The 22,295-nt window shown below is 49.7% G+C and overlaps 7 protein-coding genes across 7 annotated transcripts; 3 read left to right on the plus strand and 4 right to left on the minus strand.

Annotated features, from left to right (window-relative positions):
- Positions 1–294: 294 nt before the first annotated feature.
- Positions 295–1,145, plus strand: HO173_012817 (uncharacterized protein; the record flags this gene model as incomplete). Its single annotated transcript, XM_037314651.1, has 2 exons — positions 295–855; positions 903–1,145. 2 exons carry the CDS (start codon positions 295–297, stop codon positions 1,143–1,145), a joined length of 804 nt encoding a protein of 267 aa, XP_037158461.1.
- Positions 1,146–1,798: 653 nt separating this feature from the next.
- Positions 1,799–2,374, minus strand: HO173_012818 (uncharacterized protein; the record flags this gene model as incomplete). The annotated part of the gene is made up of 1 exon (XM_037314652.1): positions 1,799–2,374. The coding sequence occupies one exon, from the start codon at positions 2,372–2,374 to the stop codon at positions 1,799–1,801; it is 576 nt and encodes a 191-aa protein (XP_037158462.1).
- A 612-nt stretch (positions 2,375–2,986) lies between these two features.
- On the minus strand, positions 2,987–4,126 carry HO173_012819 (uncharacterized protein; the record flags this gene model as incomplete). The annotated part of the gene is made up of 1 exon (XM_037314653.1): positions 2,987–4,126. One exon carries the CDS (start codon positions 4,124–4,126, stop codon positions 2,987–2,989), a length of 1,140 nt encoding a protein of 379 aa, XP_037158463.1.
- A 1,013-nt stretch (positions 4,127–5,139) lies between these two features.
- HO173_012820 (uncharacterized protein) lies at positions 5,140–7,355 on the plus strand (the record flags this gene model as incomplete). The annotated part of the gene is made up of 4 exons (XM_037314654.1): positions 5,140–5,171; positions 6,315–7,096; positions 7,169–7,239; positions 7,284–7,355. 4 exons carry the CDS (start codon positions 5,140–5,142, stop codon positions 7,353–7,355), a joined length of 957 nt encoding a protein of 318 aa, XP_037158464.1.
- A 2,085-nt stretch (positions 7,356–9,440) lies between these two features.
- Positions 9,441–10,705, minus strand: HO173_012821 (uncharacterized protein; the record flags this gene model as incomplete). The annotated part of the gene is made up of 2 exons (XM_037314655.1): positions 9,441–10,045; positions 10,099–10,705. 2 exons carry the CDS (start codon positions 10,703–10,705, stop codon positions 9,441–9,443), a joined length of 1,212 nt encoding a protein of 403 aa, XP_037158465.1.
- A 2,248-nt stretch (positions 10,706–12,953) lies between these two features.
- On the minus strand, positions 12,954–16,702 carry HO173_012822 (uncharacterized protein; the record flags this gene model as incomplete). The annotated part of the gene is made up of 4 exons (XM_037314656.1): positions 12,954–13,042; positions 13,094–15,684; positions 15,734–16,056; positions 16,331–16,702. 4 exons carry the CDS (start codon positions 16,700–16,702, stop codon positions 12,954–12,956), a joined length of 3,375 nt encoding a protein of 1,124 aa, XP_037158466.1.
- A 3,380-nt stretch (positions 16,703–20,082) lies between these two features.
- Positions 20,083–22,147, plus strand: HO173_012823 (uncharacterized protein; the record flags this gene model as incomplete). The annotated part of the gene is made up of 4 exons (XM_037314657.1): positions 20,083–20,138; positions 20,498–20,654; positions 20,704–21,637; positions 21,705–22,147. 4 exons carry the CDS (start codon positions 20,083–20,085, stop codon positions 22,145–22,147), a joined length of 1,590 nt encoding a protein of 529 aa, XP_037158467.1.
- Between the last annotated feature and the right edge of the window lie 148 nt (positions 22,148–22,295).

The raw sequence follows: 22,295 nt of genomic DNA on the forward strand, positions 1-22,295 counted from the left end.
ACGCTCCCCAGCTCGTCAATAAGATCTGTGGCAGAGAGGTTGCTGATGTTGGCGAGGGTCAGTATGTGACTATCGTCAATGGAGAAACTATTACTTCTATTGATACTCCTGGGTTCGACGATGCCTATCTCAGCGATGGAGAGGTACTTGAGAGAATTGCGATGAGTTTGTTTACGCAGTGAGTTGTTACTTATATATATATTGAGGTCTGCTCTGAACTTAAGGACTCACAGTTACAAGGGCGGACACAAGCTCAGTGGCCTGCTCTTTCTACGAGACATTACTATGGGCAAAATGACGAATACTGCACTCAAGAATCTAGACATGTTTCACCACCTCTGTGGTGATCAGTCGCTAAAGAACGTGATGTTTCTGACTACAAAGTGGGACAAAGCGTCCACTTCTTTTGCACAAAAACACGAAGAAGAACTTACGAAGAATGTCTGGTCTGGCATGATTGAGCTAGGTTGCTCCCGGCCAAAGCGGCTGGGTGGAGTAGCCAATTATTCCTCTGGCATCGTTGATCCGATCTCCGATGTTATCGCACGAGTACTCAAGTTTCAGCCCAGCTGGTTACTGATACAACGTCAGCTGGGAAGTGGACAACATATCCTTGATACTACAGCTGGTCAAAAAGTTGACCAAGATCTATCTTTAGAAATCAAGAAAACCCAGGACAGCTTCAATTCAACGTTGGCCCAGATCGAGAAGTCACATGAAGATACAATACGGGCTGCTTTGCAGGATGAAGCCGACGAGTACGTACGTGAGCTCGCTGAAGCCCAGGAACATAAGAAGGCTTCGGAAGCGAGTTTCGAAAAGGTAATGAAGGCAGAGGAAGAACGACTTATGAAGGTGGAGAAAAGACGGCGTCGAAAGATGGAGGAAGAACGGCTCGGAAGATGGAGGAAGAACGGCGTCGGAAGATGGAGGAAGAACGGCGCGAAAAGGAGCAGGAAGAATGGAATAACAAAATGTACAGATACGGCATAGATGCGACGGGTGCCGTTCTTGGTGCGGGCGGTTGGATGCTCTTTGAGGGTATCGGCATGCAAATACAGATGGCTGGTTCTCTGTTGAAAGATGGGGGACTATTCACGCCTGTCAAACTGTTCCGAGGCACCAAAATCCAGAACTGCAGATAAGCAAGAGTGTGATCAGCCAAGGCATGTGCAAGATCATCACAGAGGTGAATTCGCCGTGAACCGAGGGGGGCATTTCATCTTGGATCCAGCCGGAAAACGCTCCACCGCATCGACAAAATCCACTTTCTGTAGTCGAGTAGGCCCTCCTAGATGAACAGAGCCCTTCGGCAGAATAGAGTCCCTTAGCTGAGCAGACTCATCGTGGAGCCAATAATCCCTTACCCCCTAAGTCACCTTCTCCTCCAACATGGTCGTGCATGGGGCTGCCTGTTGATGCATTTGCACAGAGTGTTAAAAGCGGGATCGCGCCTATCCGGTCTTCTGCAAAGTGAAAACTTTGATAGCATCAGACCTGTTGAACGGGCCTTGGTGCTCCGATGTGCGCTATCCGGGCTCACGCGTATTGGCATTCGAAAGATCGCCTTATCATATTCTGCTGTATGGTATCTAAGAAAGGAAAATAGATGTCGTATGATACGAACGCCGATAACGTCCCAAAGAAGGCAACTGAGAGAACATGTCTGGGACAGAAGTTGCGGAAAAGAAGGACTTCATAGCAGGTACTAGACGTATCGGTCATGAGACAAGGTATTTCATCGAAAAGAGAAGTACTTTGGCGCTTTTGAGCAATTCCACCATATGTCGTGAACGCTCTAATGAGTCGCATAATGCCCACCAGCACCACTCTCCCCTTCCACCGGCGCCACCTTCTTCTTCAACAACGCCCCCAACCCCTCCCTCCTCTCCCTCCACCCCTCCACCCTGTCCTGCCCATCCCTAATCTGCGCCGCCAGATACGCCTTGTGCCAGTCCCTCAAGCTCTCGAAGCTGGCCACCTTGCTCAACTTCAGCACCCGGACGCGGTACTCCGACAGCGCCCGCTGCAACTCTATCTCCTTCGGCCCTCCCCGCGGATCCGCCAGGATGCACAGGATCTGGCCGTAGATCTCGAAGCAGTAGAGGAGGTGCGCGAGGTCGGAGAAGTTGGGGGGCGATGCGTCTTGGCGGTCGACGTCGAGCCAGATTAGGCCTTCGGGGTGGATGGTGCCGCGGAAGATTTTGGTGAAGTAGAGGGGGTCGATGTTGGGGAAGCGGGCGCGGATGAGGGGAATGGTGGAGTCGTAGTCTGTAGTGAGGAAGGAGCTGCGGTTGGCGTCGGTGGAGGAGACATCGATTGGAGGGAGGGGCTCGTTGGGTTCGGAGTATGGTATGGGTGGGTAGAGAGGCATGGAGCTGATTGGATGGATTATCTAGAAGAAGATTGGAAGGCTACTCTATGAGTGGGATAATGATGGAAGAGATAAATAGATGGTCGCCCTTATTTTTTAGGTGTATGGGCCGATATAAGATATTCACCCCCTGAGTATATATAGGTACTAAGTATTAGCCCTAGAGCTGAGTAGCCTTTTTCTATTGTAGCGATATATACAGTATAGCTACTGTTGGTAATACCTGGGTATGCAGTTACTGCTATAATGAGACTTATCACTAGATATGGTATTCTTAATGATGTCTGTGTCTAAAGAAGAAGGACTCTATATACAAGAAGACAGCCTTTATATATCAATGTACTAGGCCGAATAAGTACTAGTGGTAGCGTGTGTTGAGTTACCGACACTGGCAAAAACCGAAAAAGATGAGGCTATTCGCCTGCTATCAAAACATTACTTCTTCGAACCTTCTCTGCAATGCTCTCCATGGCTGTAATCCCTCCCTTTGCTGTGGGCGTAGATCTGATCATGCTAGGTGTATTTCTAGTAGCAATGAGAGAAAGATAGACCCTCATGATCAAATCCCTGGACAGCTACATCAAGAATGCACCGTCCATATACTCCATGCACCTATCCTTGGCCTATAGCCTTCCGCCTCTCCGTATCACGAATGTAGCCGAGCGGAGAGGCGAGCCAAGAGGCGAGAAAATGACCATGCTGGGAGGCGAAAAGTGGAGCGAGAAAATAAGCATGCTGGGAGGCGAAAGGTGGAGCGAGATTTGAAGTATGCTGAATTCGAGCGGTGCTGAGCGAGAAAGTAGGCTCTCTGAGGATCGATATAGTGCGCGGACGTAGAACCGCAGAGAGTTGGCTCGTGTTGACAGGGCTGCTGCTTGTAATGCTCTTCTTCGTAGTGCTCTTCAAAGAATCCTCTGCAACGGCCTGTTCCTTGATATCCTCTGCAACGGCCTGTTCCTTGATATCCTCTGCAACGGCCTGTTCCTTGATCTCCTCTGCAACGGCCTGTTCCTTGATCTCCTCTGCAACGGCCTGTTCCTTGATATCCTCTGCAACGGCCTGTTCCTTGATCTCGAAGTCTTGGGAAAGGAGCGCAGTGGTATCCTCAGGCTGTTGTTGCTGAATTGACTGCATTGACTGTAGTTGAGGCTGACGTGGAGGGCCGTCGCTTGGGTAGGGGGAGGGTGGACTGGAGTGGTATCCTCGACAATTGGAGTGGGGGGGGATGGACTGGAGTGGTATCCTCGACAATTGGTTGGTAGGGCCAAGGCTGCTGTGGCTGAACTGGCTGTTGCGGGGGAGAGGAACAGTGTTCTCCGGTCGATAAGGCTGATAAGGCTGCTGCTGAGGAGGGTATTGATGCTTTGGTGGAGGACGATTCTCGTCGTCCAGTGGCCATGGGGTTTCTTCTTGGACTACATTCGCCAATGATTCGGCCATTGAAACCCCTCGTCCTTTCTTAACATAGACTCCATTGTTTCGTAGGCAGTTTCGTAAGCCATATTGTTGTTCTTTGGAAAGGGCCTCAAAGTCCTCCTTAGCGAATAGTCGAAATTCCTCAGCAAAGATGTCGGAGAGGGACTCCCATTTGTTTTCATTGTAGTCTTGTATTCTCCAACTGACAAATTGTTCGATTCTCTCATCGGTATCTGTTGGTTCGACTCCCTTGTTTAGCATGTCCTTTAGTTGATGTAGAGTCATAGTGTCAGGCGGTGTCTCTGAAGAGTCAGGTTTCTTGTCCTTGGAGTCCATTTTGGGTGTGTGTTATGTGTTAATGTGGTGTGAAGCTTGGTGGTGTTAAGTCGATTTCTCTGGATGTTTTCTCTGCTGGATAGGAGTCGTAGGAATTGTAGAAATTGTAGTTCTATTCAATCGAATCGTCACAATGAGCGGAATCGATTGAGTAACATAGAACCGTGTGAAGCTATCGCGGCGATATCGGGACGGACTTCCTTCAGAGTATGGCCTTGCTAATCTGTGTACTAGTATTGAAGTACACTGATCAGTGTTGGTAATACCTGGGTATGCAGTTACTGCTATAATGAGACTTATCACTAGATATGGTATTCTTAATGATGTCTGTGTCTAAAGAAGAAGGACTCTATATACAAGAAGACAGCCTTTATATATCAATGTACTAGGCCGAATAAGTACTAGTGGTAGCGTGTGTTGAGTTACCGACAGCTACGTAGTGTACAATATATATCAAGAATCTATAGTCTATTCTATGAATATGAAAAAATCTATATATATATCCCCTACCGACTGTAAAGTATGTGATATCCCTATTTTCTTAATCATTGGGAAACTAAAAAAAATCTGCGAATTTGGCACCCCCATAATCAAAAATCAAAAATTTGAATTTTCCTATATAACCTCACCACCACTTGTTTTTACAGTCTAGAAATTTTACGATATCTACTTATTATATTAAGTAATCTATCTCTAGATTTTAGAAAGATTTAAATTTTTATCTTATAAGTGAAATATAAAAAGTGAGAATATATCGCGAACTTGAAAAATTTACCTCGGCTATTTTTTTACCGCCAAGACTATCTTAAAAAATCTAAGAATTTATTAAATCTTTATTCTATAATAAAACGAATAATTAGAATCTTTTATAATTCGAGAATCTTAATCTCTTATATAATTATTAAAATCTAGAGATTTTTAGAACGTTACAAGTTATCGTTGTGAGGCTATTTAAGAAAAGCACTTTTTTTATTTTTTGAAGGGGGTGCCAAAATCGCGATTCTAGTTTCCTAATGATTATGAAAATAGGGGTAATAGGGCGACGGTCATCCTAGACCTGATGAGGGATAAGATTGGGGCATATTTCGTATATCTTGGCAACTGAAGCTTTGGAGTCGGTGTCCCCACCATCCCCAATGTCCTTTGGTGCTTCGAATATGATACTCCGCATGTTTTCCATCTTTCAATTCTTCCAGCCTCATCACAAAGAGTCACTGCTACTACAAGATTGATGTTACGGATGTTCTGACAATTCGCAAGCCTTAGTCGTCCTGCGACTCTCATATCCCCAGGTAACAGATCGCTCAGCCTGATTAAGCCGCTACTCTTCGATTTGTGTCTCTTCGCCTTCTGTCTGCTTCCTCTTGGTTTCTTTGCGTGTTCGTTGACTACAAGCCTACGTCCTTGTCCAGTCAAGTCCATTTTTCGTGCTTCGCCCCTTGAGCTTCCCTTCTAGCAGAAGCTCATTTCAGATCATTGGGTCACCTCCTCGCTACATACGTCCGAACCTTGTGCCAGCATGTTACAGCGACTCGAAGGGTCTCGAAGGGCCTCAAAGAAGAATGGCTCAGCTCAGCGTCCTGGGTAGCATCGGCTCGGCCAAGAGCTGTGTATCTGGGGTTGCCCACCCAGCAAAGCGTGTCCGAAGCCTCGACTCCAGGTGTCCCCAGAGAACCCAAGCTGAAAATTACGAGTACCCACACCCTCAACACCCGCACTGAGCCTGGCTGTAGGTTTTTGACCCGGTACAAACATGGGTCAACGTCGCCAGCCCGTCCAGCGCCAAGACTTGTCCGCTTGAGGGGCCAAGAAGGTAAGCCAGGCTTCTTTGGGAGAAGAAAGGCGAGTCGCTAAGGAAAGTTCAGCATCGCGTCTCAGCTTTACCTGCAACGCGCGCTCTGGAAGACTGGAACATGCGATTCCCTTGCAAGTGCGTGGTTGAAATGCTATACTTTCTGTGGAGCCTCGCTCGGCGCTGTGGGATCCGAAGGCTACATATTTGGAGGCAGCACCAGTAGCAGCAATTGCACTCTTTCTTTCTTTCTTTCTTTCCTTCCTTCCAAAGCAATTGCCCGCGTACCCTTCTACCTCGCCCCTCCTCCGCTCTTTCAATCACTCCAAAACAAGTATTCCACTCACCATCAACCATGCGTTCGCTCCACATTCTCTTCCTAATTTCTCCTCTCAGCCTCGTTGCCGCCCAAGATTGCGACCCTAGCGACCCCTTTGGCGCCAACTGCGATGACTCTGGCCCCGCAATCGCCATCGATGGTGAACAAAACCTCTGCAACTTCATCCTCACCGCCTGCCCCGGCGGCTTCCCAGCGGCAACCGATTGCGTAACCAATTGGTGTAAAACAGGTTGCGCAGACCCCAACAACTGCTGTGCTTCGTCGAACCCCTCATCGTGCTTTCAATCATCATCCGCCACGCCCAGCAGCTCCGAACCCAGCTCTGGCTCTGGCTCCGGCTCCGACTCGGGCTCTGAAGCTCAGGACCCTGGCGTCGCAGAATGTACCTCCATTGCCGATTTTGTCAACTATTGTCAGTCAGCCACACCGGGATTCACGACACTTCCAAACACGGCTCAAGCGAGCTGCTTCTGCTTCAACGAGAATGGGAGCTACAATGGGACTGCGTGGGATGATGCAGCAACGACATGCTATGCTGCCATGGCGAGCCAGACGAGTTATCCAACTAGTGAACTCAGTGCCTATTCGGCGACGGTGGTGGGAGCGTGCACGAAGCTTGTGGATGCAGGAGTATTGAGCAGTGCAGGAGTGAGCAGTGCAGGAGCGGCTGCAACGGCTGCGCCTGCTGCGAGTGGCTCACCGAGTGGTTCAAGCACGGCGGCCAAGACGAGCAGCGCCTCGTCGGGAGCGAATACGGGAACGACTTCGCCGACGGCGACTGCATCGAGTGCGAAGAGTGGAGCCAACAAGGGGTCGGAAGGCCGCGGAATACTCTTTGGTGCAATCTTGGCTGTATCCTGCATATTTGCGTCTTTATAGCACGAAATGAGTTGCGCATGTTGGTGGATAGGCGAAGATGTCTTACGAGTAGAGACTATCAACTTCTCGAAGTTCACAAACCTTACCCGTGTTGATCTTCCGGTGACTTCTGTCCTCAATCCAATATTACTCTTCATTTACCAAAGCAGGATGACCTATTCCATGAAGTCCCCCGTACCTTGACGCCGAAAATCCGCAACAACGCCAACGGAGAATAAGTACAAATGTACAGAATAAATGTGGATCCCTTTCTGCGACGTCTACATAAGAAAGCTGAAATGCCCATTGTAGCTTCAGATGCTTGCCGATGTTATGCCGTTCTCTAATTTCTTCGTCTTCGAGGCGCTTGCACTTCTTCAAAATTCAAGAAGCGAGTCAAATGGCCGGAATTGGCGCTAGGAATCAGAGGTCTGAACCATGAATCCGTCAGCACAACTGTTCGTTGTGGACATCATTATCACAATGGAGCAGATCCCCCATCATCCAAAACCAAGGTGAAAGAAACTTAGCAAGGACTTCCCATAGAGATTTGAACATTTCGAGGAGACCACAACCGACCCCAAGGTTCGCGTGTTTAGACACAGAAAAAGGGGAAGACGAAAAGGGGCAACGGCAAACGATCACCCCTACCCCTACCCCTGCCCCTACGAACCCAATCCCAGCATCTCATAAACAGCAAAACTCATCCCCCGACACACACAGCGTCGCGCCCCTAAATCAACACGCTCCACCGCAAAATGCAAGACAGGGAAACAGAATTCGAAACGTTCTGAAAGTTAAACAGCCATTCTTCGGCGCACAGCCACGCTATTCTGGTGATTGGCTTTACCCAGCCAACTCGACCATCGGAGCTCATTTGATGGGAAACGAAGCCACAACGTGACATGACTCAACAATTCAATGTTCGACATGTTCAGATCGAAACCTCGAGTCATAACGCGACGTGAGCAGCTTATGCACCAGTCTGTCACAACTTACGGGTCAGCAAAATAACTGTGTCGCAATGGAGCAGGACAAGACGACGTTGTGCTCTCCCATGGGACACCATCCAAGGGGACTATGGGCCAGAGCCCGAGGAGTTGCGCGCGGAACAGCTCTTCCAGCTTTTGGGACAGCGACACCCTCTCTCGTTTCCAGAGACACATGGAATCTCCGCCTGTGAAGGGTGCACATCAACGCCGAGCGTGCTCGAAACACAGGCTGCGATCTGCATTGAGTGCTGCTTCAGGGCAGTTGAATGCTGGGTCGGTGCGCATCCATGCCGGGTCGAGCTGCACGGATGTGGAGGCTGAGGTGGGGGTGCAGTTGCTGTTCTGGAGGGTAGAGGATGTGCAACCGGTCCACTGGGAGATTAGTGGGGGGGGTGAAGTTTATGGCGCATGGCAAGAAGGCTGCGGAATAGGACGCGGTGACTGACGATGCCGCACCAGCATTTGTATTGGTAAGGCTGGATTCGGGCTGATGAGGGAACAAGGAAGGTACTGAAGAGGACGGTTGAGAGCCGCGTGATTTTCTGACAGGGAAACGGAGGGCAGAGGAGATGGCCTGATGGGGGACTCTGTAGAGATGAAAACAATACGCGGCGCAGGCGTCGAGTAAGTAGTACTGGTAGATACGCGGGATGAGGTATTGTAGTAGCTTCTAGGAAACAATTGTTCCACCCCCGATCAACAGCCATTGGAACCTACCCTGCACGAAGGTGGGCAGTTACTCGGGTTCCAGCAAAGGATGATCAAAAGGGCGGTCCGCAAGCTGTAGTACCTGCGATCGCGGCAGCGATGAACCTGTTCCTCTCCAGAGCTTGAGGAAGAATCCGAGTGGCATTGGTTGCCCGTCAGAGGGAAATCTTGCATGCGTCCTGCAGGTGCGCTGCAGGAGCGGGAATCCCTATGGAACCCTGCGAGCCCAGGGCATATGCACGGAAAAGGGGTCCTGCGACCAGCCAGCAGATCGGACGGATTGCAAATTGGCGACACGGAAGGCTAAACCTTCCTGCATGCACAGTGTGCCATTTCGAAGGTTGCGACTCCTTGAGTCAAAGTGGGGCAAGGTGCATGCATTGCGAAGCATCAACAGCATTACATTGGTCGTTCGAACAAGCGAGCTGACTCCCAAGGTCGCGATTTACATTAGAAATTTGATTAGACAACAAACCTTCTGAGTAGGTATTCGTACAAAGACTAAGGTCGTTTTCCCGTTCGAAATGAGCCGTCCATAATTCTCCTAGCACTGCCATGTTATTGACAGGATGCAAGATGGATTCATTGTTTCAAGAGAGAGCACTCATTCGGGCCTCTCTTCTACTACTCTGTTGCCATGAGTTCGGGCAAGGCTGACAGATCGGCCGGCGCCTCGAAGATTTCAGTGCTTCCGCCCTCCATTTCGAGGGCCGTACTCCTCCCCTCGACTTCTAGCATTCGCTGGGTACCCTCAACTTCTGCAATTGCCGTCCCATCAAGCATGTGCGGCCCCAAGCCCCTTGCCTCGTTGTCCACGCCGTTCGCTGGGAGCTCTGCTTTGCTCCAGGCCTCTGCATGTGCGGTCCGTCTTCTCTTTCCATAAATAACAAGGCAAGAACTCATCACCAGAAAAGACGTGCCGAGAATGCAGCCAACAGCAATGCCGGCTATGATAGCATGCGAGAGATGTGATGAATGTGGAGGACTGCCGGGCTTTTGTGGGTCGCGCGGGGACGTGGTATTTGATGCAGCCCGTACAGGGTCTGGAGGGAGAACGGGATTTGGAGGGAGACTAGTCACAGCATCTGCCGGGCAGCTAGTAGGGAAAGGACTAAAGTGAGAGGAACCAAAGGGCGTGGACGGGACTCTAGCCATCGAGTATTCATATGAATCGAACCAACTGCTGTTGCTTGCGTTAAGGTTTTCGTGACCATCTGTAGTGATCAACCCTGGACTTCCATCAGTATACCCAGTTTGCAAACTCTCTACAGTCGTGGCTTACCATATCGAGCCGACTCGTTCGTTGAGAAGAAGCCGTAGAACAAGCCACCAGACATAATCGTGGTCATGTTGCTATCGTAGATATAAGCAATCTCAGAGAAATCCTCAGTCAGACCAGACTCCGATGAGAGGCAGCCGTACGAAGCAAGAAAGGTTGGCACAGGGTATCTAGAATAGGCAGATGTCATGGCTGAATAGCCTGACGTATCGTAATCGTCAAACTTGCACCATTCACGATTGTTGATGCCTAGAAAATCGACAGCTGTGCTCGGATCACCACAAGCCAGATACTGGGCGATTCCAAGGCTACTGCCATTATCACTGGCAGCATATCCTACAGGAATGTTTCTATAACCCTTGCTGGCAATATAGTCTTTCATGTCACGCACAGCAGCTCTAATGAAAGCGCTGATTTCATGTGGGGAGCCGGCAATGTCGTCGCCAACAAGAAATCCGAAAGTGTTATTGAATTCCTGCATGGCGTCGATGACTGCTGTGTAGCGGTTATAGAGTCCTTCATTCCATTGGGGATTACGGCCATCTATGGTATACCCCGGTGCGGTGAGATCGACTAAGACATATATGTTAGCCTCAGCAAGTGAGGCCATGCATTGCGAGCGTTCTTGTGTTGGATCGATCGCGTAACTTCGTATCAGATTCGTGTTTAAAGCCAAAAGGTTTGCGACATCTTGCGCACACGTCGAGGAGTCGGAAAGTGTAGGGATCGGATAACCGACCGGCGCACTCGCGATATTCTCGCTGGGACTCCCGAGGTCTTCATTTGTTAATGGCTGTTGATAGATGATACCTTGAATGATGCTAGATTTCATGAGCGACCACGTTGACAAACAACGCTTGAAGTTAGCACGCTTACAATTGTCCGTCATGCGTTGTAGAGAAGAATCTAGTACCCTGACTAAAATTTAGCAGCAGGAGAGTCCCAAAGATTCTTTTCTAACAAACCGAGCAAACGATAGGACCACCAAACTCTCTATTGCCAGAACTATTGCCCGAGGTAAGCATTTGAGCCTGAGGCAACAGAGACATCACAAAGGGCAAGATCCATGCAGAGATAAACATTATCAACCGAAATATGTGTAATTAATTAATGACGCAAAAGTGCAGAGGTAGAGGACCTTCAGAGAACAAGATGCACCAAATTATTGAATCTTACCAGCTGCCAATCTACCCAAGCCCCCTCGACTGCGCCCTGGCATCATTATGCAGAGGTTGTTTCTGATTCAGTTCATAACGCTCAGCCTCAAGAAACCTTCATGCAATCAAGAATCCTTCATGCACTCAAGAATCCTTCATGCACAAAATCTGGCGACCCAATTAGTGTGCGAACACTCAGACCATAGCTGTACACAGGTATGTTTCATCTGCATGCCACCCATTATCCCCGTATCTACAACCACCTTGAAGAACTCCGATGATTGACAGCGCGGCGAGTTGGCAGATCCCAAGCTGACCACGCCGCAGCCAGGGCGGGGGATCTACTTCTCGCACAGCAGTCAGCATTCCGCTCCAGAGTCCTCGATCGATAATGACGTGTCTGACGAGCGGAGTGTATCAGAGACCCGTTCCTAAGCATCGACGGCAAGCATCAGATGATGCTGCCATGCCTTTTCCGGCTCTTCCTAAAGAAATGTATGGGGTTTTTTTGTCTCATCATGAAAGCATGCTTGGCGTTCAGGGCTGGAGAGAGATCGGTACTTACTCAGTTTTGGTTGCCAGAATGCTTCTTGTGGAGCAGATCATGGTGGCTCCTGTGATAAAAACATGAACATACTTCGGTTTTGTGTGCAAGTTTAGCCGCGGCGCTTACACGCGGGCGAGTGTCCCAATCCTGGAGTGACGAATATTAGCGTATGCCGAAAACTGTTACAATTCTTGGCACTGAAAAAATCCCACACACCACAGTCAAATCAGCGAATATGACATACACACAGGAAATTGATACGCACAAACGATTATTGATGATTTCACAACTTGAAGGCAGTCAAAACATTCAACATCTATACATTCGCCAAAATATGAGGAATATACGAATTCGAAGCTTCGCATCAGAAGGTTTAAATGTGAGCTTCAATTCTTAAGCCCCTTAAATCTTCATCATAACAGAATACATTTTAAAGACTTTAAGTACATTAGAATCGCATAACAACAACATTGAATTGCGTATATAGACGTTCTAATCACGTGTTGTGACTATCGTTCTGTCTGTGACGTGTGGAATGGTTTCAGCGCCGAGAATTGTAACGTTTTCTGCACGATCATAGTCTAAGGAGATTGATTGCAGGCGAGAATTTCTACACTCATGGATTGTAGCTCCCTAAATTGAACTACCTCTCTGCAATTAGCCACTACCCCTTGGTCCGCTCCCCATCATTACAGCCACTTCGTAATGAGAATTTAGTTTCCTTCATAGCCGGCGGTTGGCTTAAATCCATCATATCATGTATTATGTAGAGCGCTCGATGCACAGAGCCGCGCCATAAGAAGGGTATCAGTCTGAAGCTGAATTATCGCTGGGTATCTCGCACGCTAGTAGACAAGGAAAAAGGGGTATTAAAAGATATGGCGCCCGAATTTAAACATTGAGTTCGACCATATATCTGAGTATTCAGTATCGAGTTGACGGACCAAAGCGAGCTGAGCCCATGGGTTGAGGAATTGGATGTCGAGGAGTCCGTGTGTTTGGAGTGCAGCAAGGATCATTGACGTGGGCTACCACTGTTCTCATGGTGAGATATGGTTGTCGATGGAGCGAATGAGGCGGATTGAGTGCTGAAGATGACGACTTGGAGAGGTTCTGCGGTCTACAGCCACTTCGAATGCCCAATGATTTACTAATTAGTCACGTGGCCGACTCGATTCGGACTGCATATTCCCCGTCAACTCTGCCACTCTCGCTTTGATTCGCGCAACTCGCGATTCAATGGCTATCAATCGTCAGCACCTGTGTTCTGCAATCGATATAATAGAAGACTTACTCTCCTCCCCACTCTCCTCTCCATCCTCCGTCTTATCTTGACTCACTCTTGGATTCTTCTCCTCGCTTATCCTCCCTGCTCTCTCAGCCGCATTCTTCCGTATCTGCGCCCAGCGATCCATCTGCGTGGGATGCTCTGGCACTGGCATTGACATCGGCATCGGCATCGGCGACGAAGGTGGCCGCTCTTCCGAAGATATCGACGGCTCATACTCGCCACGTCCGATTGGCCGCGGATAATGCGCACCTGCATCAGCTTTAGACAATCGAGATGGACCGTCGGTGGAGTCTTCTTGTACGAAAGACGCCCGTGGGGAGTTATGAACATCGTCAGCAGGCACGAAAGCCGGCTGATCCAAGGGACCTTGATCGAAAGTGTGAAACCTTCGATTGGTGGCATGATCTTCGTTGCTATCGACACCACTCAGGCTAGCTTGAGATTCATATGTATCCTTGAATGGCGCCGGCGTCGCTGCAAGTGACTCCTCTGCATCCGCAATAGGCGGAGAGGTTGGCATAGGGGGGGGTGGCACCTTCTTTCTTCCAATGCCAGAGAAGCGACGGCTGAGCGAGGTTGAAGAACTAGAAGCCATATAGTTTGGTTTCATCTGAGGGCCAACATACGCAGCGCGAGCAGCCGCAACGGCAGCGCTATCTGCAGGCAGTGGTGTCGCAGGTAAGGTCGGTCCTTTCTTTTTGCCGAAGAAGCCCTTGAAACCTCCTTGCTGTTTCCTAACGCTTTTGCCATCCTTTCCGCTCTCTGGCGAACTAATAGGCGTCAAACCGTTAGGCTGAGAACCAGTGATTGTCCGCGTTGGCTCGAGGTCTTCGCCCTGTACGGGAAGCAGCGCCTTTTCACTGGGCTCCATAGGAGTAGTGGCAGGTAATGGTACCTCTGCGGCATCAGCTGCGAGTGCATTTGCAGGCCTTGCTTCAGGTTCTATCGGCAACGGCGCTGGCGGAGGCGGTCCTGAAGGCATCTGATCCGCCAGAGGTAAAGGCGCTGGTGGAATAAATACAGGTGGCGGAGCACTGCTTTGCGCTTGCAGAGTTGCTTCACTTGGCGTCGCGGCCGGTAGTGGCGGAAGACTTCTGTCCGTATCAATACCAGAATCAGATCTAGGAAGCTCTTTGGACTGCTCTTGTTGCTTTGGAAAACCGTATTCATGTTTTGGTGCCTCCTTAGCTTTTGGTGGTTGTGGCGTCGCAGACGCGTCCGCTTCGACAGTGTTACCACCAGGGGCACTAACATCTGTCGCAGAGCCTCTACCCGCAAAGTTGTTTCCCAGATACTCAGCGCGGATCGCCTTCTTATCGTAGGTGTTAGCCCACTTCATTGCAGGTCCGGCTTCGCTCATGATGACAGGCTGTAACGTGAAGACACTGTTAGTCTTGGTCGAAATTCCATCGCCCCCCCGACCTCTACGAGGGCTTGCTTTGATTGGGTCTTGGCCAGCTTCTTGCTGCTTTTGCTTTTGCTGTAAAACGGCAGCAGCAGCTTGTATTCTCGCATGCTGATCAGGTCCAATATTCGTCTTGACCGTTGGTAATGATTGGTTGCTCCGTGAGAAAGTATCTACTTTAGGTGTAGGAGTCTTCCTTCCCAATGTTTTTGTCCTCGACATAGTTCTCATCCTGCTGCCAAACGTAAAGCGACCTTTCTTTTCGGCAATATAAGCCCCTACTTCCGGTTCAGGAGCCGCGCCTTTGACCATCTCCTCAATGACCAGCCAGGTGCCTCCGTGAATATTAGTCTCGATCAAAGCACACCTCCCGAAGACGGACTTTCGTCCGGTGGTCTCCTCGCCCGCAAGACTCGTAATCCAGACCCACCAAAAGGCATCGTCCAGATCTATGGCGTTGATGCTTGCAAGCTCGCCAGGCTCAAGTTCGCTTGGGGCAGGTTTGTGCGATTGCGAGCTTTTTGCTCTCCCATCTAGGTCAATTGGTGGTAGAATCTTGTCTGGGGGAAGGAACAACTGAGCCTGTGCTGGACTGGTGGATTCTTCAACAAATCCGGATGAAAGGAAGTCAGCCCAGGAAGGGGTAGTGGGCCGGCCGCAATCATTGCTCCTGGACTGCGGTGCCGACTTCATTGCGTGTTGTATTCTCCGCTTTTTTCCAAGAGCAGAGTCCGGCTCGTCATCATCATCGTGTTCTCCAAGCCCGGTAAATCCAATGTCCTCAAACCGTGACCAAGATGCATCGCCGAGACTCGTTGAAGCTTTGGTGTTTGATACGGCTGACTGGTTAGCCGAAGAGATGCTCTTCAATACCCGTCGACACTCGTCAGTCAAAGCCTGTACAGGGTCTTGAAAGTCCGAAAACTGTTGTAATACTTGATCGTCGTCTCGATATTCGAAATGCTTGGCACGACGTAGCAAAGCAAAGGGAGTTGGTGAGACAGAGTTGACGACCATGACCACTTTTGCCGTAGCTTCGAATGGCGGGTATGCTGGTGGATACTGGGTGTCCCGTACCAGAGTTTGCAGAGACAGTGGCAATGTTGATATCCCGTTAAAACCTCGAACAGAGTCGGGAGAGAGTGAACGCAGGTATGCGAAGAACAAATGGCTCGTAGCATCAGCGGCGCTGTCTCTTTGTCAACATTCGTCAATTGAAGTAAGGGTTTCCCACGAACCTTGACCAAGACTTGTAGCCTCCATCAAAGCCATTGCCTGCATCAATCTGTTCGAAAGCCCACCAGCCGGCTAACCTTGACAGCTTTCGACCGCCCATGCCATTCGTCTTGCCATGAGCCGCTATGGCAGCCATCAGGTCGAAGAAGTCGAATATGATCTTTGTTCGTGCGTCGGACTCAACGCTGAGAGGCATGAAGGTGGCGAAGGCATCCCGAGCCATATCAGAATCTTGCTCTCCAACTTTGAAAAGCTCGTATGCATCCCAGGTTACCACTCCACCAGCCAATCTGCTCCAACACCATTTCATGACACTGCTGAGGACCTATATACTAGTCAGCATTCCTTCTTCAAGTCACGGAACCCGGGCAAAAACCCCGAGTAGGGAGACGCCTCGTAGGGGCATCAAGAGTCTTCTGCTCGAAAGCCATGTCCTGCCCATCGCAAGGGTCCCGGAATCATTCCTTGTTGAAGACAAAGACCCAAGCAATGAGACAGCTCGAAGTGCATGTGGAACGGCTTCTTGCTCCCAGTACATATCTTGCGCAACCCGTCGAGTGGTCGGGAGTCGGACTAAGCTGCTCCAGAGTTGTACATACCATCGGTTCCGTTAACATCAATTCTTGGTCCAAGCGCTCTCCTTTTAGATCGGTACCCCTTTCCATGCTGAAGAAGTTCCGGATGAATGTGCGTGCTGCGCTGGGATCCGATGCTGGTCGGAACGGTAAGAGGAGGAACGGCATATCCAAGGCTCTTGACTTCAGTTCATTTGTGCAACCCCTCAATAATTCCTGTATTTCTTCCGGTTCCACCTCCTTTCGTGTCCAAGCATCCCCTCCCCAGAGTGGTTTTGGCGGTGGGACAGGAACGACGGCGCCATTTGCTTGGGTATTAGCCTTCTTCTTTGACCTAGGCGCAGCCACTCCACCCCCCTCCTTGTCCTTGCTCCGGAGCTTCGAAAATAATCCCATTTTGGACACCTGTGGGATTATGTGCGACCTTGAGTATCGCTTATGGGCATGGTGTCTGATGAATCATGTGGTAGGAACGATTTGTGTGCGCCAACGATCGAATTGTTTCTGGAGGCCTGCGGTCACCAGACAGTCGCCAAAGTGAGGCGAGTAGCCGTTGAAATGCTTGAGGGGCCTGTGGGCTCGGCGCGCGGTGATTGATTGATTGATTGATTGATTGATCGACTGACTGATTGCCGTAGATGGAGCTCGGTCTATGTCTGGTGCTCACGCTGGCGGTGCATGCTTACCTTACATTGCTTGGTCTCGATAGGTAGGATGGCAGGTCCATACTTTAGCAATTCATGAGCCTGAAGAAAATGATCATGACGATGCTTCTTACAAATTATAAATTTCAGGGGGACCATTGGGGGGGAAAGGCCAAGGGTCTCACATAGACGCGTTAATCTGCTGGGTCGCGCCAATCAAATGTTTCAGGGCCATCGGACGCTAGGCCCCGGACACGTTTCACCGACCTGGGTTTCTCTTGGCGTCCCAGGGGGAGGGGTCGAGGGTGTCCATGGGTCTGTGCTTTCAGTCACTCTCAAGTCTTAGTGTTGAAGAATAAAGTCAAACAATCACTATCATCCCACGGTACACATGTGATTGAGGTCATCAAATCAGTAAACTCAGCGAAGCCGATCGACTTGCTCCACTTGCTAAGCATTGTGGCCCTTCCCGCAATATCTGCAGCCAAGCGATTCTGATCTCCGCGATTTCCAGGGTTACGAATCCCAGCGCTTTGTGGGCGTTACCCATTGATGGACATTGTCTAGGGGACTCATAACTGGCCTTTAAAGGGGAAGCTCAATTTAAGAGAGCCAGGGAGGCACTATAGCTTGCCCGCGTAAATGACACTTCTCTGAGAAACAAAGAGCCCGCTATTCGTCCACTCCATTTCACGAGATTTATAATTTGCATGTGTAGCCTATATCTAGATATTAATCTTTTGATTCGAATGGGCTTCTCTTCTAGTTCCCAGCTACTGGCCAATGCCAATGGAGTTCCCTCTTGCCTCTCGAGCCCGTGAAGTCGCGATGTCATTCACGTCGATATTTCTTGGCTCTTTGAAGTCGAAGCACTTGATCTCCTCAGATGTGTGCATCGATACTGGTCTGTGTGTATTTTACGCCGAAATCCTGCACAGTCCATTAACACATCGAATATTTTTAAATTCTCAGCCCAGCATGGTGAAAGATAATGAGACTGTTGTTGAGTGCGTTGTCTTCGATCCCGACCATGATGCTGCGCTGACGCAAATCAGGGAATGCAATATGCTTGTCAACATGACAGCCGGAGAGCTAGAAAAATGGTTGAGGGAGGAACAATAGGAAATTGCGGGCTGGGATAAGGGGGACGGATCTGGCGAGACCATTGGTCATGAAAGGTAAGAGGGGGCAAAAGTGTAAGACCGACCATGTGATCTCACAAGAACTGGCAGCGGCCGCAAGATTATTGAAATCTTGAAGACAAATCCGGAGAAAGATCCATCCAGGTATGAGGAATATGATCTTGGTCATATGAGAAAAGTAGTGAGCTACTGCAAGCGCCACCTTGCCCAGGAGGAGAAAGCCAAACAGGACACCAATAGCAAAAGCAGAAGACTAAACACACCTCCACCATTGGACCAGCGCCATTAGACACCGAACCTAATAATGAACAAAGCCTCCGCGAAACAAAAGCTACAAGTCCTTGAAAAACTGTTTTTTTTTTTTTTTGGAGTAAAGACCTCTCCGTACTCCTCACACATATCATTCAAATAGGGGTTTACTCTGAAAGAGTTACTGCTTATTCACAGTTCGTGTAGAGGGTCACGATGCGCAAAGGTCATAGCTGGAAGAGCAGATGGCATGAAGGCTGCTACAGTAGTTCAAACCAGTCAACGACGCATAGCAGGGTACTAGAGAGAAACCCAACTGTTTCATACAGAAATACGAATTCTAGCCCGTATCTTGGCCGTTTTCTAACTCATCAGCCCCATGCCGTCAGTATGAGAATAGAAACTGTTTTGGTGTACTGATTGCAGTCCGTCCAATTCGGAATTTAGTTTGAAGGAGACAACAGCGCAGGATTCATGATACTGTCTAACGTATTTGAAGATCAGGATTTGGGAAGATATTTCTCTGGCCACAAGATGTCATTGATGCAAGGACATGACGCTCGATCTATTGTCGATCCACAAGCGCCGTCTGCTCACGTTTGTTGTTCCTTGATCATGACGAGCACGGTAAACTGGCGTCGAGATCCTTCAGAGGATACTGTAAAATAGGTGGTGGCTAGAAATAGATACCTAGCTTCCGCGACTAATGAACATGGGTGGGCTGGTAGGTCCAACCTTGAAAAGAGCCGCATCAGATATCAATGTCGTCGAGCGCCCCTCTTTCCAGTCCGTGTGGATCTGAAGCTATCGTGTCTTGCCGTAGTGCAAGATATGCAGCTTATTTGGGACGACATATGAAGCTTCACTGGCCGCAATTTCTACGAATAGCACAGGGTTGGGTGGACGGCATTTCGAGTGCAAACGTGCTTGAGAGACTACGCTACACGGCAAAGACAGCTGACACGGAGTTCAGCCTTTGAAGCTTGCCTACTGTGACTCGAGGGATCAACGTTATTCTGATGGAACTGTATGAAAAGAGTGAAAGGTCAGCAGAGCTGGCGGGAGAATGGTCCAGCTCCTACGCTCGAGTCGCACGGACGCATCCCGCTGAGACTGTAGTAACAGCTTCTCCAAAGAATTGACCATACGCGATACTGGGTACGAGTACGGGCCAAATACAATTGTCGATGGTGATATGTAGTTCCATAGATTTGAGCGCTGTGTTGAAGTTGTCCAGAGGAGATCTTCAACAAGGCTATGCCTGAAGGAGTGAATTAGCCGTCCTTTTCACACACAAGGAGGGGTCTGATTGGACCTTGGCGGTGAAATTATGGAAGTGAATCCCAGCAGTCGGCTGTTTTCAGGGCTATTAATAGTCTTTGAGATGGGAAAGGATAAGCGTCAAACATTGCCAAGGAAGACTACGGAGTAAAAGAGGTGGATTTTGAGGCCAACCTTTCTGGCGTTTCTGCTGTCTTTTATTATTAGAACAGGCAGTCAAAACAACTTAGGCAAAATCTAGAGCTCTGATCATATATCCTCGCTGCTCTGCAAAAGCGCAATTCATACCAAGGATATCATTTCTACAAACCACTGAGTCGGAAACGGTCGCCCGTCCAGCCACGCCACTCTACACGACACAGGTTTCTTTCATCTGCGACGTCCTCGAGTCGTCTACTACTTCTCATCACTCTCCCTCCGAACCCCACCACCCACTACTGTCTTAATTACCACAACCGCTATGGGGAGACGGAAGATCGAGATTAAGGCGATCAAGGACGACAGAAATCGATCTGTGTAAGTCAATAACCCCTTACTACTGTGCGCTGCGCAATCCACCGGGCCAGCTTCATCAAGAAGCTACCACACGCGCCACCAGAAAATGTAGCAGTTGCAGTGTTAGAAATCGCCTGAATGTTGACGACATGAGCCCCAATATCGAGGATCATGGTCCACAAGACACTCTCGTCCCTCTATTTCTACACGTCGATTGACAGGTTTTCTTGGCTTGGTACCTACGAGTGCACAAGACACTCACCCTTTCCGGCAGCTTGCCTGCTACACCCTACACCCCGTTTGCTTTTTCACATGCATGCAACCTCAAAGCTAGATCGATCAGCGTGCCAGTAAATACATTTGCTAACTGTCCCTTTCAGTACTTTCCTCAAGCGCAAAGGCGGCCTGTTCAAGAAGGCCCACGAGCTCTCAGTCCTCTGCTCCGTCGATGTCGCTGTCATTATCTTTGGTCACAACAAGAAACTATACGAATACTCATCCGGCGACATAAATGAGACAATCGATCGATTTCACTTCGTAAGTGCCAACACTTTGGTCTTGGTCTCGAGGCTAACGACCCTGACAGTATGGTGGCGCACATGAACACAAGGGCCCTGGAGACTTCAACGGAGGGGGTATGGACGATGAGGACGATGATGAGATGGGCACACCGCCGCTAGAAGATCCAATGCCACGAGAGCACAGTCTTCCTCCACATCTACAAAACGCAACGAGCTACATGAGAAACGCATCTCCTCCTATCCAAGTTGTCCCAAATGGCGTCCCATACCAAAGACAGCATACCCCTCAGGCTCAAATGATTTCGCGACCGGGATCGAGAAACAGCATACCCAATGTACGCCGTATGAGTGGAAGCGTTGGTCCAGGTCCCTCCCATCTCCAGCAAGTCAGCCAAGCCCCCCAAGCTGCCAATGGCTATGCCTACACGCGACAGCCTCCATCAATGTACAACACTCAAGCGGCTCAAGGCATGCCAGTCGCACCCCATCACCCTCAACAGCAAGCCCAACAAGCCCAGTATTACGGTCAACTCCAACAAGCAGCTGCACCACATGCTCAAGTGCAGCAGGCGTACTTGCAAGAGCAAAGAAGACAGTCATTACCGCCTGCATTCCCCCAGCACGAGCGCCAACAGCAGCAGCAACAGCACATGCCCTCCCCACCACAACCCGAACGCGAGCCGTCTCAAGATGATCAATCGAACCGCCTCCAACAGCCCCAGCCAGCCAAATCCCGAAGCATTTTCACCCCCATTGACGATAGTCGATCACTGTTGGCTCAGCATTGGGGTATTGGCAAAAGTACCATTGAACCCAAGTCGGACATAAAGCGCGAAAACGACCCACACTCAGATGCACGAAACCAAGCCTCAAAGCCTACACCTTCGTCAAGGTTGCAGAGAGAGGCTCCAGTTCCTAAGAGAACAAACTCGATAGAATTCCCTCCCCCCATCGCGATCAAGCACCGCCCAATCGAACGCGAAGAGACCGAGGCTCAAGGTCCAAATACCTGAGGAGCAATCAGATGCCGACAGTGCTACTGCTTCTTCACCCCGTCAGTCCGCAGTTACCACTAGTGATACACCAGCGAAGAGCACTGAAGCAAGTCATTCTTCCGGTACCGGTGTTGTCTTACCACCTCCATCGCCAAGTGCGAGCGCTATACTGAGCGCAGGCGCATCTGGTCCCCCGAATCCATTTGCTCGGCCGCATCCGCCAGGAGGGCCTTCGCAAGGTCAATCCTACAGCAGTAACAACAACAGCATTGAAACCCCCATATCAGCATTGCCATCACGATTTGTCGCTGACGGCTTACTCCCCTCGCCATCATCCTTCTACCCAGAATGGAATTTTGGCCGTTCGGGAGGCGACAGCAACCTTCTCCCGAGCCCCCTAAACCTCCAAACACCGGTGATGGGTGGATCAAGTTTTAGGGACGAGGATGGAGACCGGAAGAGGAAGAGCCCAGACCAGGAGGGCCAGGAAGCGGCCAAAAGGGTCAAAACGTGACTCAAAATTACCATTCTTGCGGGAGTCGTGCTGAAAAGACTGTTTGGGTACGATAAGGAGTTGCATGTACCGCCATGTTTCTGTATGACCTTATGGATCGAATGGTCGGATACCCAGATATCTTCACGCTCGCTTTAGCGATTTCTGA

The sequence above is a fragment of the Letharia columbiana genome, assembly GCF_014066305.1.
Source record: "Letharia columbiana isolate WasteWater2 chromosome Unknown Sc0000097_s0, whole genome shotgun sequence".
In the NCBI taxonomy this organism is placed as follows: Eukaryota; Fungi; Ascomycota; class Lecanoromycetes; order Lecanorales; family Parmeliaceae; genus Letharia; species Letharia columbiana.